The sequence below is a fragment of the Onychomys torridus genome, chromosome 23 (assembly GCF_903995425.1).
Source record: "Onychomys torridus chromosome 23, mOncTor1.1, whole genome shotgun sequence".
In the NCBI taxonomy this organism is placed as follows: domain Eukaryota; kingdom Metazoa; phylum Chordata; class Mammalia; order Rodentia; family Cricetidae; genus Onychomys; species Onychomys torridus.
Genome location: NC_050465.1, coordinates 39,165,360 through 39,182,086, shown reverse-complemented (window position 1 = coordinate 39,182,086; position 16,727 = coordinate 39,165,360). Strand labels below are relative to the sequence as shown.

General features: G+C 40.2%; 1 protein-coding gene across 3 annotated transcripts in view; it reads left to right on the top strand.

Moving 5' to 3' along the window:
• The window catches only part of Stk17b (serine/threonine kinase 17b), a 30,865-nt gene extending 20,569 nt beyond the window's left edge, over positions 1-10,296 (top strand). For all 3 annotated transcript variants that reach the window (XM_036173278.1, XM_036173276.1, XM_036173279.1), the window contains exons 5-8: positions 1,259-1,385; positions 2,944-2,992; positions 4,082-4,261; positions 8,526-10,296. In XM_036173278.1, coding sequence (XP_036029171.1) covers positions 1,259-1,385; positions 2,944-2,992; positions 4,082-4,261; positions 8,526-8,808 — 639 coding nt within the window. In that variant the 3' untranslated portion in view covers positions 8,809-10,296. The remainder of the gene's footprint in view (positions 1-1,258; positions 1,386-2,943; positions 2,993-4,081; positions 4,262-8,525) is intronic.
• Positions 10,297-16,727: the final 6,431 nt, after the last annotated feature.

The window sequence follows — 16,727 nt, the reverse complement described above, 5'->3', positions numbered from 1 at the left end:
CGCAGTCCCCAGAACCAGGGTCTTTGGTGGTGGTATTCCTTGTCTTTCCCCCACAGCTGCTTACAGGCCTTAAAGACTGAAGTACCCTGTTTCATATTTGTTAAAGGATGGATTCCGCTCTGTCTGTGCAGTTTACCTGCATGAGCCTTAGGGTTCCTCTGCCACTTTCATAATATAATTCCAAAATCACTGCCTGTCATAGCCCAGGCCTCTCTCTATTTCTAAATCTTTTTCCCCTGTGAGTTCAATACCGTTTTGAAAGTTCTGTAAGTACTTTAACATGTACACTGCCCAGCTATTCACTCTGTCTCTTGAAAACCAAATCAACACAAAAGAAAACCTGCATGTGCGTTTGTTTCCCTGGGGAGGAAGTTCCTGCCGTCTGGCCTCCCCACCATCTCTCCTGTATTCACATGGCTGAGGAAGGCAGCAGAGTAAGTGCCGATCAGCACCTGTCTGGTCTTTGTCCTGAGGAAGGCAGACTGTGTCACACAGCATGGCAGAGCACTGGACGTCAAGGTGGCTTTAACACCATAGCCATGAAGCTGACAGCAGAGTTTGCTTGTTGCCTGTAACAAGTCCCCAAGAGAAGGACTGTTAGTATTTTGCACAGACTTTGGGAGCAAGGCATCTGCATTTTTAATGGTTCTGATGGGGCACGTTGTCGTAGTCGCTACACCTGCAATGATAAAGTCCAGTCATGTGGCTCTAGGAGACAGTGGAGGACACACACATCTTACTGTCTCAGCTATAAACCTTGGGACTGTCAGGCCAGCTCATCTGGAACCATCTTCACACTGTATAGAAGCACTTTCTACTCTGGACATGATGTGCATGTCACCCTGCTGTCCCACAGAGCACCTTTCTAATTGACAGATTCCTTCTTTTCCTGTAAGACTCGGCCTGAGCATCTTCTCTACTGCCAGGACTTCATGTGTTTGTATGCACGTGTGCGTGTGTGTGCATGCGTGTATTTTTGCCACTTGAACTTTTTGTGGGCAGAATTTGCTGCTCTTGTCTTTATTACTATATATTCCGTATCTCATAATCAACCCAGCATCTTACAAACTGAAAATCCTTCTTGACTGCCTTTTTAATGTCTTCATTATTAAATAGTACTCCTTCTAATTGGCAGTTCAGTGGATGTTGGATGTATTCTCAGAAATGTGTAAGAGTTAAGCAACTCACTTTACCTTCAATCTAGGACAAGCACCCTTTTATTGTCTGTTGCTTATCCCTTTTTATGTGCTCTGTTTAGCCACAGAATATACTATTGAGCAGTATATACCCGCTTGGGGACATAAAAATTGTAGATTTTGGAATGTCTCGAAAAATTGGGAATGCATGTGAGCTTCGGGAAATCATGGGAACACCTGAATACTTAGGTAAGAAATCCATTTTATTTTTTATACCATTTTGTAATTTAAATGTACCTCTTTAAAACTGTATTTTTGTGACAGAGATGTAACTCATGTGTGCTTAGCACCAAGAACAAACAAAAATGCTCACATATTTTTAGATTACACAATACCAGGATTCAATTGATTCAAAAAGTTTAATGCATTCATATTCGGCTATGACTCATTAAATGAGTTATGGTGAGTAAAGGACTATATTAGGCATTAGGAACAGCTCACAGGACATTGGCTAAGTGTAGAAGTACAGTGCGTGTCTGTACTGCCTGTGTGTAGGGGGAAGAGCAGAGAAGGGAAGTCAGTAGCAGATGGGCAGGACAGAAGGAAGCGAGTGGTCCAGAGCCTCTGAGCCTGGCTGTGACTGCTGCTGCCTCCCTCTGCCCCGCCCCAGAGCTGTGCACAGGGCAGCCTTTGGTTTTGCAGGGGCCATTCATTGTCTTCAAGTGTAAGAGTTGTTCATAAGGCAGTAAAGGGAGCATGTGGGGGAAGGGATGTCAGAGAAGATGACCACGTAATCTGGGGGTGCTAGGCTAAGTCAACAGATTTGACTATGCCTGCAAAAGATTCTTAAGATGTGGGAATGTTTTGAGATAACAGTAACATTTTTACTTTCTGTTACTGTCCAAATGGACATCTCCATTGAAAAGATAAAGCTAAACAGAGCAGGCCCCATGAGCTTAGGTAGTTATCTCCCAGAGATGAAAACTGTGACCTGTCGGATGCTAACATGGGCCATCGTGTCCTAGAACACATAGCTGTAACCAGTGATAGCATAGCTCACAGAGGTATGCAGGGAGGTCATAGGGGGTTGGTGAGGCTGACAGACAGCATGTGTGTTTCAGAGGTATCATTCATGAAAATGTCAGAGTTGAGAAATTTCTTTTTGAAAAGATGATAAAACCATATTGAGAAACAGTCAATTTTCACTTATAAATACTACATGGGACTTTACTAATTGGAAATTCACTGTAAAGTTTAGGAAGTATAGAGAATTTATTTCGCATTTTGGGAAGGACAAGGAAAGAGACAGCCGAAAATTGCTTAGGAAGTTAGGTTTTGATAATTTAAGAACATTTAATCTGCTTGAAAATCTTAGCATTTGTAAGAAGCCTCATTGTAAGAACATGATCCTCTTTACCCTGAAAAGATAAGCTTACCTGAGGCTAACAAAATGATATAAATTAATAACAAAGCAGTAAAACTGCCGTTATAAAGATTGTGGCTCTTGCCAGGTCATTTCTTCATAATGATGGCTTTTCTGAGGTCAGCTTTAATACACTGGCTCTCCTGCATGCTCAGCTGCTAGCCAGGAGCACAGGAGTGCCTTGGCCCTCTGCCCCCCTCTTGATACCATATTCACAATATTAGAGATGCTTAGTGTATAATCTCAATGTAATTAAAACCCCACTAAATCCCTATTGGCATTCTACTACTCTGCCCTCCATAACCAAATCAAATTGTAATTTAATGCAAGGTGATTATTGTGTTTTAACGTTTGCGTATGTTGAGTCTTAACTTTCTCTTTCAGCTCCAGAAATCCTCAACTATGATCCTATCACCACAGCAACAGATATGTGGTAAGAGTCTATAGATGATTTAAATTGCATCTTTCAGAATTGGATAATAGATATGTAGCTTTTTTTAAAAAATTAATAGTAAAAATAAGGCTTTCTTTCAAAGATTTTATTCAAAAGATATCATTGAAGACTTTTACCTGCCTTTTTCAGTAAGCTCTTGAGGCAGAGGCATAGAAATAGCAACTCCTTCTCTCCAGTCACCTCAGTTGAGTAAGAGTGAGGCAGCCTCAGTCAGTGACACACAGTCTGTAGTCAAGTAAAACGCTCAAGCAGCGGGATGATGCATCAGCCATAGCTAGACATGATGCTCTGCCTAGCTATGCGAGTCTAGAAGGGTAAGGCGCGGCAGTTGCTGGGCAGAAAGAGGTCAGATACACACAGGAGCTCAGTTTCTAGGGTTCACCTCTACGGAGTTGTGAGGTTTGCAGATATCTCAGACCCCCAGAGAGCAGCACCAGGATCGGCACTGGAACTTCTCGTGACAGCAAACCGACTCACTTCCTAGGCCAGGCGCAGACTTCAGCCCTATTCTCCAGGTTCTTCCAAACTAATGGGTTCGCAAGGCTACAAAAGACCGGGTGACTAGTGCCTGAGTAAAGCATGCTGTGCTGCCTTGTTCTAGCTCCCGGCCAGCCTTGACCTTAGCATATTGACAGCTTTGAAAAGTGTGCTCATCCAGCCTTGTGCTTTGCCCGTCTGTCAGGCTGTTTGCACAAAGTCCTGGTTACATCACTCGGATGGTTATTGTGCCATTGGGTAGACTTTTACAAATACAGCTGTTTTATGAACCCAACACGTGTCTACACTGAAGGCTGTATAGACTGTAGATGAAATGATATTTTCAATGGATGATGTTGATGTTATATGTGTGGACTCCCTGTTCTCTTTGTGAGGCAAATAAAAGTAACCTAACTATTTTAGTTGTTATCGTACAGTAATCTCTAGAATCAATTTAGGTCTTTTTTTTTTTATTTTTTTTTAGTCTGTGCCAGTTTTGAGGACAGGAACTTGTAGACTATTAATTGTATGGTTTATAAATATTAAGTTAATGTACATTTTATGTTTCCTTCTCACTTATTTGTTTTTCAGGAATATTGGCATAATAGCATATATGTTGTTAACTCATACATCGCCGTTTGTAGGAGAAGATAATCAAGAAACATACCTGAATATTTCTCAAGTTAATGTAGATTATTCAGAAGAAACTTTCTCATCCGTTTCACAACTGGCCACAGACTTCATCCAGAGCCTTCTAGTAAAGAATCCAGAGTAAGTAATGACATTAATTAAACGCTGTTACAAAGCAAATAACTGTATCTACTAAGAAGATACATGCTACACACAAAAATGCAAGTAATAAACGTTTTACCCCATTGTCTGAAAACCCTGGTGGGTGACGTGCAAGTTGAGGGAACTACTAAGAGAGTGGATGGGTTCTGGGGAAGAGAGCGGGTCAGAGCTCTCAGGAATAAAAGCTGTTGTGTGCACGCATGGAATTGTTACTGCAGAACCGTCTGCAAAGTGAGAAACACTAGTAAAATAAAGATAAAGTCACAAGACAGGTAATTCTCAAGTTACAGGAAAGTATTCCACATCTGTTCAGATTTCTGGAAAGTAGATAGAGAATTGATATGAAAGAGAATTAAATAGCTAGTATGTAACTCTAAGTAAAAAAATCACACACCAGGACATTTAAAATAAAGGTGAGATTTTTTTTGAGTTAATATTTTCTCAACCAGCTGCTAATCCTTGGCTTACTATGATGGGACTTGAATGTGAATGATTTGTAGTTAAACAGACACAAATTACTGATTGCCAAATCTTTTTTTTTTTTTTTAAGATTTATTTATTTTTATGTATACAACATTCTGTCTTCATATATGCTTGCAGGCCAGTAGAGGGCACCAGATCTTATTACAGATGGTTGTGAGCCACCATATGGTTGCTGGGAATTGAACTCAGGACCTCTGGAAGAGCAGTCAACTTAATTAACCTTTGAGCCATCTCTCCAGCCCCACTGATTGCCAAATCTTAAAGGATTAGATATCTGCTCATGTGAGGGTTCATTTTATATATAAGAATGTTCAAATTTTGATTGCTTAAAAAAAGAAAGCCCTGGGCCACAGAGTATCTTTCACCCTGGCATATGCTGAAAATGCAGTGCATCATGGGATTTGCTGAAGAAAGGACTTCATGCTAACTACAGACGCTTAATTATTGGCAGTTTCAAGGCAAGGAGAGGCCCAGCGCTTCTTCAAGAAGGCTGGCTTGTGTCCTGGGGGGCCAGAGGTCTCACTTTCCAGACTTCTGTTAATGGGAATTAATCTCCTGGAGGACTCAGTTTCTTTATTGGCAAGAAGAAGAAAAAAAAAAAAAAAAAACAAGAACAACAACAGCAAAACACTGGGTTCTGAATGTTTTACTGGAATAATTTGAACCCAAACAACTCTTTCTAGGTATATTTTGGACATGAACACTTATTTCATATAAAGAGTAATATTGTGGTTTCTATTTACAAGCCATTTTTGTTTTCTTAAGTAGTCTTGGCCTATAGTCTAAAGACTCTGTAATGAGCACATAAAGACTACACACACACAAAAAAAAGACCAGGAATATCTACCAAATGATCCTATTTAACCTTTGAGTTTATAGGTGTTTCCCCTTCTTTTGAATAGTAGAATTTTAAGTCTTAAGCAATTTTAAGACTCAAAGTATTGAGTAAACATCATTGAAGAATCTTTTCAAGATTTAGCAGTTACTATTTTTAAAAGCATAAACTAATGCAGAAAATAAATTCTTGATTCATAGTTCTTCCAGAGGCTTTCCAAATTGAAGGGATTTGATAATTTCACTAACATTCATTTGCTTGGGCAGCCTTCAAGCTTGACTAGATTTTCATCTCGTTCTCGGACACATTTACTGTTCAGCGTAGGTCAGGCTGAAGGCATCTGCACTCCAGTTTTCCTTTCGGCTATCATGAACAGGAGCACCTTCATATGTGAAAGGAATCTCTTCATGAGCAGACATCAGGTGTGGAGGCCAGGAGGAAATGCAAAGCCATTTCCATCACCTTTGTCCAATTCTCCCTATTCTGTGTTTTCAAGTGTAATTGAAATATACAGTATTTAAGCATTTTGTTTACTGGCACATTCACATATATATTTCAGTTGAACTGACCAGTTTGACTTCAGAAAAAAAAAAATGATTATCTTAGTTAGGATTTCTATTGCTTAAAGAGACACCGTGACCATGCCAACTCTTATAAAGAAAAATGTGTGATTAAGGTGGTGGCTTATAGTTTCAGAGGTTTAGTCTGTTATCATCATAGTGGGGAACATGGCAGCTGGGACCATTTTTTCTCCCCCAAACTACCACAGTGTTCCTTAGAAAATAAAGCAAGAGTTTATTGTGTTGTAATGGATTTTTAAAAATTAAGTGCAATTCTGTAGTCAATGGCAAGCAATCATAGTCATTGACTAATGTTTTCTCTAAGAAGAGATTTATAGGAACAGCTATTTTTTGTATTCTCTTACACAAATATGAATTCATAACCTGAGGGTATAGCTAAACGGTAGAGTTTCCCTCATTTGTATGAGGCCCTGGGATTGAACCCCAACACTGAAAACTAGTATGTATAACCAAGATTAAAGAAGAAAGGTCTAAGTTCAGAAAGCACTTCCTGAATACTATAAAAGCTTAATTGTTTTCCATAATCTTCCAGAAGATACTGGTATTAGTGCATGTTAGAGGTAATTGAGAGGACACCTAAAACCATGCTTCAAAATACAAAAAAACAAATTCTTGCTCTGGACATAATCAACCAAGTTTCTAGAAAGCATTTCCTCAGTGTTCATCAGACCATTGTTTATAACATCAAGATTTTGGAAGCACCAGTAGGGGTCTGGTTAAACAGATTGTGGTATGCCGGAATGGAAGAGTGAAAAATAAATAAAAATACCTGTCAATTCTGATGTAGAAAGATACTTAAGTTGTATTACCTGCTTTGAACTAGCACCTCACTCAGTCACAGTGGCTATCATCAAGAAATCTGATAGCTTATGTTGGAAAGGATGTGGGGAAAGAGGAATCCTGTTCATTGCTTGTGAGATTGCAAATTAATACGGTCATTATGCAAAGTAATTTGTAGGTTCTCTAAAATTCAAAATAAATTATTATATGACTCAACTATTTCACACCTGGACATAGACCCAGAGGAACGCCATATTCTTCCATAGAGCTATTTGTACACCCAGGATTATTGGTGCTTTATTTATGATAGCAAGGAAATAGATCAGTCTAGATGGTCATCAGTAGATGAATGGATAATGAAAATGTGGTACATATATAAAATGAAATATTATCTATCAGTAATAAAGAAAAATCATGAAATTTGCAGGAAAATGGATGGACTTGGAAAGTAATGTTAAATGAGGATTTGTGGATCTTAGACTATAATCAAGGCATGTATAGATGTAAACAGTGCCAAGTGTAGGTAGGTATAGTATAACATTTCAAAAGGAGACCAAGGCAGGCTGACCTTAAGTGATGAGGAAGGACGGAATGCAGGCCAGAGGACATATGAGTCATGGAAGAGCATATCAGGCCAGTTGTTTTTCTAGTTTCAACTCTGCCACAATTTCTCTCTCTCTCTCTCTCTCTCTCTCTCTGTGTGTGTGTGTGTGTGTGTGTGGTGGATAGTGCATACAAATGTAATTGACAATGAAAATGTAAAACCTTAAGTGACGCTCCGTGGCTTCAGAATGCTCTCTTAACTATGGAGAAGGTCACTGAGACACACAGTTTGTGCCTGGGCAAGTGCTTGTTTGAGTGACTACTTAATCTAGCTGCCTGAGATTTTTATTCGTGAGCTCATTACAATAAAGTGGTTTTCACTTCCTTGGAAAGATACTTGAACGTACAACTGTAGACCCAGGCTCCTCTTGACCGTCAGGCAGGTTTCCATTACCATAACAAGGTAACACAGACCTTCAGCTACAAGGAGGCGAGGCTTCACTCAGGACCTCTCAGTGTGGGCCCCTTGTCTCTGTTGTTTGGGGCTGTGCTGAGTTGGCAGGTGGCCGGTATGAGGAAGGCAGGTCACGTGATCTCCAGGGTCATCCTCAGTGCTAACTGCCTTCAACAAGTTCTGTTTCCTAAAGGTTCCACTACCTTCCAAAAATGTCACAAGCTGGTGGCCAAGTCTTTAACACGGGGCCTTTTGGCATTCAGAATCCAAACTGTAATATGTGACTCTGAGAGCTTGGGAACATTTGCCTCGAATGCAAATCTCCTTCGTTGATCTGTTATGGCGATAATGGTCCTATTTCTTAAGATTCTTGTGATCTTTCAGTAATATATTAAAGCATGTGAAATAGCCCTGGCATATGCCTAAGCAGTTAATAAAAGTTAGCTGTGTCTATTCTACTGTCTGGACTTTACAGTACGGGCTCCCTGTGTTCATTTTAAGACATAGTTGGAAGATGTCCTCAGCTTGCCTCAAGTGCTCACCCTTCCTTTTCTGCTTTCTGCCAAGGAGAAGACCAACAGCAGAATCCTGCCTTTCTCATTCTTGGCTCCAGCAGTGGGACTTGGGAAGCTTGGTTCACCCTGAGGAAACTTCAGGGTCCTCTCACATTCAGGATCATCCCTTCAGGTCCTCCGAAGACAAGACCCCCAAGTCCTCCTGTAATGGGAGCTGTGGAGACCGGGAGGACAAGGAGAATATCCCTGAGGACAGCAGCATGGTTTCTAAAAGATTTCGCTTTGATGACTCCTTGCCCAGCCCCCATGAACTTGTTCCAGATTTGATGTGTTAGCACTTTTCTGTGACTCATCTGGACTGACTTGGAAATTTGAAATCTTCTCTGGTGTGAGATTGTGTTTTTAGCCTTATATATGATACGTTTATATTACAAATGCACTTTTGCTTAGAAGAACTTGGGGAACAGTTTAAATGCTAGGTCTATTTACCAGCATATCATTTTCTGTCCTGAAATTGTTTTAGAGAAAATATTTAAATATATGACAAAATTGTATATTGTGCACATGACTTCACATGCAACTGAAAGAATTCAAGTGCAGTTGAACTTATAAAATGTTTTACATATCAAGAAAAACATGGGTTATATTATGGTTAGTGAAGATTGAACAAAATGAAAACATTGGAATATAGTAGGTTCTCCCTAAAGTGAACCCTATGCCATGACTCTGTTGACAAAATTTGTTTGGGGAAACAATGCCAAGTATAAATTACATTGTGTACTGAGATATTATTATTATTAATACTCCAGAGACACAATTGAAAAATGCTGCCCAGTTACCAATAACTTGAAACTATGTAAGATTTCCTTTGTGTGCAATATGTTCTGTGAGAGGTCCTGTCAACCAGAGCAGAGAGGAAGCAAGGCTGACCCAAGCTGTTTCTCTGTACATTAAATCAAAGCATGGCATCATTTCCCAACTCAGATGTATTTTCACATTCATACATCAGATCTAATAAGGTCTGGAAGATGGATGCACATGGTATGCAAATAAAAGAGGTCCTTCTCATCCTCTAGAATTACTAGAGTAAAGGAGAATTGGATAAAACCAAATGTGTTCTAATTTCAGTCAGTTAGACATATTCATAAAGGGAAATGCTAAGTCCAGGCAGCTTACTTAGTGTTGGGTATCTCTAAGTCTGAGAATGCAAGCCTGTCATTTAAAGTCATCCACGCAAGTACCAGAGCATTGGTAGACCTGTTAACACCAGAGTCCTTAGTAGGTAACATAAAACATGATGGCTTAGACACTTCTGGAGTTCTTATGTCAAATTCTTCATGAGTGTGGAGGCTTGGTATCTTCAGGGTCCGTGTGTGTGTGTGTGTGTGTGTGTGTGTAGTGTATGTATGTGTGGTGTTCTTCTGGAAAGAACACAAATGAGAGTCTAGTGTTGAGTCAGTGGTCAGTAATTACGTTCAGTCCTGATGGGAAGAGGCTTGGGGAATGTTCTGGTGATTTCACATTTGTGTCCATTAAAAGGTCTATAATAATGTCGTGTTAAGATAACTGGTCAAATGAATATTCTACTCTATTAAACTCCATTCCCTCCAAAAAAAAAAGAAAACTAAAAAAAAAGCCTGTGTATTTCCACTTGAAGTGGGTTTAGTCTAACAACCTGTAAATTTTTGAAATTGTTAATAAATTCTGAATTCTTTAGATAACTTTTCACTATTTTCAATGAGCATCGGGTGTTTGTTTGACTAAACATTGCACTCTTTTATCTTTGTCATTTTTAAAGGAAAAGTTGTCCTTTGTATATGTGTGAGCATATATGTATGTGTGTACAGGTGTATGTATATATGTACAGATAGATACAATAGAGCCTTTAAGCAACCTCACGTTAGACATTCTGTGCTTGTGTATTGTGCTCAACTCAGGTGCCAAAGGAGCCCACTCTTACGGATAATAAACGATGCATTCTGTAGGAAGTCGTCTATTGGCCCAGTAAGCTAAACACTGAAGACATTTAACTCTTGTGTGTTTAACTGAGGAGTTGTTGATAAATTAGTGATTGCTTGTGTATTTTCCACCAGTGTTAATTCAGGTAAAGTCATTAGTTGGTGTAAATTTAGGGGAGGTTGTGATTACTTTCCCCAAAGGTGGTATTTTATTGTAAAACTTTAAAAAGTATTATGCCAGACCCCAAAAGTAAACATTTGAAATTTTAATTTTAAACCACTTGTTAAAAATCACTTTTTATTGTCTTTCTTTCTCGGAGGAATCCTGAGATAGTTTGTTTGTTCTCCTTAATGGATACCAAGTTGTAAACTCCAGCACCTTTTCCTGAGACGTTGTCTATTGTAAAACAGTAGCTACTGGTTGTACACAGAATATAAAAAACGGTCTTTCCATCAAGGTGAAATTAAAGATTTCAAATGTTGAAATCTGGAAATCAATGTCTTTTGGGAGAATTTTATTTGAAAGCGCCTTAATTCTTAAGCTTCTCCCTGCAAGACTGAAGAACAAGTCTATCAAGAATAGACGGTGTATCTCATTCCTTGAGTAGGAATCTGGAGAGCCCCCGAGAACCAGCGTTCCCGTCTCACACACCTGAAGATAGCTGTTGACGTGTGACGTCCATAAGACTCAAGTTGCCATTTTGGGTGGGTCTGGGCAGGTAGGATTTTGGAAGAGGTGGCGCATAGAAGGCAACGATTTGTCATCTTAATTATTTCCCCACTGAGTTTACCGAGTTAACAGTGGAACTAGAACCATCCTCGACCAGCTCTGCAGTCAGTAAGGAGAGAAGGTGAATGTCTTGGAGTCAGCGCTTTTCCTGTGGACAAGATCAGCTGAAGCAGGCTTCAGGTGACAGTGTCACTGTGGCACTGCCCCTTCATTCGGAGTGGATTACAGGTGTCCACGGGCTGTAGTTTAACCTACACGGCATTTGCCAGGTTGGTACTTTAGAATTGTGCTTCCGCTAGCCTGAAATTTGGGTTCGATACCCAACTTAGAATCATATCCGTATTGTTTTGTAAGCAATTATACTTAAATTTCAAATTATGTTAAAATTATCTGACTTCCAATGGGGAGGGGTGTTGCTGGAGAGTTTCTCTCCTGGTCCACCAAGCCCCCGCAGTCCTGCAGCCCAGTTATAAAATAATCACTCAGACTCTTATATTACTTATAAACTGAATGACCATGGCAGGCTTCTTGCTATCTGTTCTTATATCTTAAATTAACCCATTTCCATACATCTATACCTTGTCACGTGACTTGTGGCTTACTGGTGTCTTACAACATGCTTCACACGGTGGCTGGCTGCTTCTCTCCGACTCTGCCTTCCTGTTCCCCCAATTATCCTCTCTGCTAGTCCCACCTATACTTCTTGCCTGGCTACTGGCCAATCAGGGTTTTATTTACCAATCAATCATAGCAACACATATTTACAGCATACAGGACATCCCACAGCAGGGGGCAGGGGGTGTCATTACCAATTTATAAATCTACAAAGTTATTTGAGTAATATTGTAAAGCTCACATAAAATTGATTACCCAGCTATCCTTTCATTGAACCAGCATACGTAACAAATGTTATGAATATTCTAGATTAAAAACTCAAAAGGCTGCTTATTGTCAGCTTAATGGTCCTTGTTGCTAAGAATTGAAAAGTACTTTTATTTATCTGTTTTTGTTTACATTAGCCTTATGTTGAAAGCATTTGAAAACCTGCTGTTCTCAAAGCCATCCCAGAAGGCCTTGCTTTGACATGGGCATCCTTGAGCTCTCTGCCCAGTATAGCTGTGTTTATTTGGTCCTGTCCACTGAAAAAGCCATACAAATTTAAAAACAAACAGGCCTGTCCCCTAGTAATAATACACTATAAGATATCAGTGCATGATAGTGCAGTACCCAATGCATGAAAGGTAAGCGTTGGAGGTCTACATCTGTGACTGAGGTAGCGTGGACCCCATGATTCATGAGGTTAACAGTTACATTCTGTGTAAAGTTTCCACCCTTGCTGAGTTCTGAAGCTTTGCTCCCCAGGAAATGCAAGGGTGTGTTTCTGTAACTTCTGTTTATAATATTTTTCTTTGGCAGCCAATCTATATACAACCTCACTTATGTGTATCTCTGTTTAAAGACTGTATTATCTGATCTATATTGCTGGTTCATTAGCTTTGAACTGGCTGGAAATAGTAGTTTATGCCTGTAATGCCAGCACTGGAGAGACAGAGGCAGGAAGGGTCTTCTGCACATTCAAAAACAGCCTGGTCCATAGTGAGTCCCATACTAGATGGACCACACAGTGAGACCCTGTCTCATAAAAGCCAAAACAAAAACCTGTGCCTAACATTAATGCTGTACACATGGCTGCGAGTGTGAACTCCTGAATCTTGCTTGTCTAACACTAATTCTCTTTACAAGCCACATCGAAGTTCTCTAGGACCAGGTACACAGCCGGGAACATCATCCCTTTAAACTGAAATCGGTGAAAGTCTGTGCTTTTTAAGATACTAAACGGTCTGTGAAAGGATGCTATCAACAGTATGAAGTTACCTCAGCTGAGAACAAGTTCCGACAGGTGCATTTTTCTTTGAGAAATTGTCAAAACAAGATCAAGGCAGAAGCCACAAATTATGTTTCTGGCAATTTTAGACTCAGAGCCTTCTCTAGGAGACCATTCCTTACGTGAACTGTTCTAAACAAAAAGCAGCAGGTGACCAAGATTATGTGGGCACAAGAGAAAGAAGGCCTCTGCTTCCCTTGGAAAGACCTGCCTTGCAGAAAGGGAGAAGGCCTAGTTTGGTGGGAAATGCTTTAACAATGTTTTAGTTATAACTTCCCCCCCCCCAAAAGAAAACCTGTCATGGGGCTGTCATCTTGATAAAAAGAAATCAAAATGACATTAATTTCAAAGCATCATTGGAAATCTATCCACACTTATCATCTTCACTCAAAAGAGCTTCAGACATGTAAAATGTGGGGTTCAATTCTTAGCACCACCAAAACAAACAAACAAACAAAAAACAAAAACGCAGCCCCACCCCATCCCAACCCCGCAAAGAACAAAACAACAGAAGCGAAACCTTTAAGGTTGATTTGTCAGCACTGAAAAAAATAAGACCAGCTTTCTCAGGAAGTTTCCAGCCAAATCAGAGTAAAGACAGTTTTATTTAAAGTGCACGAAAGGACTCGCAAGCCAGTCTGTCCTGGCACAGGGGCGTCGATGCCAGGGCAACATGGGCAACGGCCCAGGAGCCTGGTGCTAGAGGAAGTCTATCAGGCCAATCAGAGCAGGGAGCCTCCAGGATGCGAACTCGGCTTGGTTTTCCTTTGATTCTGTAATTGCTCACGAAGCACCAGGACTGTTGCTTCTGGAGAAACAAATTTAAGCAAGTAGATGAATAATGAGTTCAACTGTACATGATAAACGATAAACTGTGCTGAGAAATGGTGTGTGAAACCTGGCAATTCAATCTGTGGTAAGAAGAAATTTCTGTATGGGGATACTTTGAAATTACAGGCTTCATTGTCTTGTCCTGGAACATAAGCAGTTCCAAACTTTTCTTTTTAGCTCAGATTTTTCCTCCTGAGCCTTAAATCATGCGTATCATTTCTGTTGGGTGTAGTCTAGGCATTCTCCAATATGACATGTATCTAAACAAAATCATTATCTTCTCCCACTCAGTATCCCCTCCACATTTTAGGTCCTTGGCTGTGTCCTTCCTTGGTTACCCACATATCACAACTGGAATCTCTAGGAATCGTTTCTATTTTTGTATTTCCTTATTGCACCCCTTTCAATTAGCCATTAACTTATAATTCATGTCTCCCTACTGCATCCTGTAATCACCTCTTGATGTTTACCATTCAGACTCCCAACACTGTCTTCTGACCTCCCTGGGCACCTACACATGAGTCTGCATTCTAGCACATAGACACACTCACAAGTTCACTCAAGTAGAAATTTTAAAAATCTTTTACAGGCCAGTTATTAAATATTGCAGGTTTCATAAGGGATACAGTTTCTTTTCTTTTCTTTTTTGGTTTTTCGAGACAGGGTTTCTCTGTGTAGCTTTGTGCCCTTCCTGGAACTCACTTTCCTGGAACCCAGGCTGGCCTTGAACTCACAGAGATCCAGCTGGCTCTGCCTCCCGAGTGCTGGGATTAAAGGTGTGTGTCACCACCGCCCGGCAGGGATACAGTTTCTACTATAACTACTAAGCTATCAGTAGTACGTACATAGGCAGCTATCAACAATGTGAACTATGTTTCCAATAAAACTGTATTAAGATAGACAGAAGAGCATTTAGTCAATCCCAATCTAGATGTTCAGTGCAATGGTATTTTACTTAGTCTTCTGGCTCTAACAGATGAGAGAAGAGGCCAAAAAGAGACAGAGTTGGGGCTGAAGAGATGACTCAGCAGTTAAGAGCGGTTCCTGCTCTTGCAGAGAGCCAGAACCCACATCAGGTTTCTCACAGTGGCCTCCAACTCCAGTTTTAGGTGATCCAATGCCCTCCGGCTTCTGCAGATACACATGGTGCACATAAACTCACACAGCACACACACACACACACACACACACACACACACACACACACACACACACACGACGTAAATATAATTTTATGAAAGGGCATAGTCATGTCAGCAGCCAAGGAACAAAATGACTCATCTGTGTTGATTTTGTCCAACAAGTGGACTCTAGGAAGAAGATGAACAACCAACCATTGGACCTAACAATTTCAATACAAGGGAAAGTTTACAAGGAATTAGAGAGGGAGAATGTAGTGGTGTAGGTTATTTTCCTGAGAAATCTGGAGGAGAGTAAAAGTTGGAAGTATTTAACCAAGGCTACGAGGATGGAGAGGGCTTAAGGAATATTTATGGGCGAGGGGAGTCTATTTGCTGTAAGCAGCAAATATTTGGGATTGTAAGTTTTTTGTGATGAAAACATGCCAGCAAAAATAGTGACACCATGTATAGTATGAATCTTAAAGGTTCTTATTAATAAAATCAAACCCGAGGCTAGTTATTGGGGTAAATGCTGGAAGATAAGAGACACAGAACAGGCCACAGCTATCTCACCTTGCTAGTTCCTCAGGTGATCCTGTTTCCTCAGGCTGGAAGCTTCTGAGTCCTCCACATGAACCTCAGCTGAACTGTGTTGCTCCAAAGCCTGAACGCTTAACTAACTAAATGCTTAACTAACTACATGCTTTACTCACTTAGTTCCTGGTCCTCACGTCTTATATACCTTTCTCTTTCTGACCCCACTCCCTGGGATTAAAGGTTGGCTTTCTGGGATTAAAAGCGCAGGTCACCATGCTTAGCTGTTTCTAAAGTGGGCTTTGAACTCAGAGATCCACCTGGCTCTGCCTCCCAAGTGCTGGGATTAAAGGCCTGTACCACCACCTCCCAACTTCTGTATGGCTTGCTCTGACCCATTTTCTAGCCACCGTTTTTGGCTTTGTTCTAGTAGCTGTCTGTTCTCTGACCCCAGATATGTTTATTTCAGGGAACACACAATATTTCAGGGAACACAATACCCACAACCATGATCACAAATAGAGGGGTCAGGCTTGCTAGAACAATGTTTTCCAGAGATAGAAACAGAATAGAGAAGTTAGAGCATGATGTAACCTGAAGGGTGAAAGGTCAGCAAAATGTGGGCAACAGAAGGATTCTTTTTAAAAATCTATTTTATTATTTCAGACAGTTTTAGGTTTAAATGTATTTTGAACATATTCTTCCCCTCTCTCAAGTCCTTCTAAACTCTCTTCCCCTTCCTACCCACACAGCTTTGTTCTTTCTCAAAAAAACAAAAACAGAACAACAAATCCCCCAAAACCAGGAAAACAAAATAAAATCACACCCAAAAAGAAAACAAAAAACCCACCAAACTGTAACCAAATAAAATCACACACACACACACACACACACACACACACACACACACACACACACACACACAAACAAAGAAAGAAACAAACTGTGGAGTCCATTATATGTTGGTCCACTATTCCTGAACATGAGGCCTGTCCTGGAATGACTGATGTACCATTGGTCACTCTATTAGAGAAAATTCATTTTCCCTCTCCCAACAGGTGTAAGAGACAGACAGTTCAGTTGTTAACCTTTACCTTACTGGGTAGGTTCTCATGGATTCATTATTCATTTTATTTTTCATTCATTTTTTAAAAGTATGATATAAAACAAATACTATCACATCTAAGTTGGACAA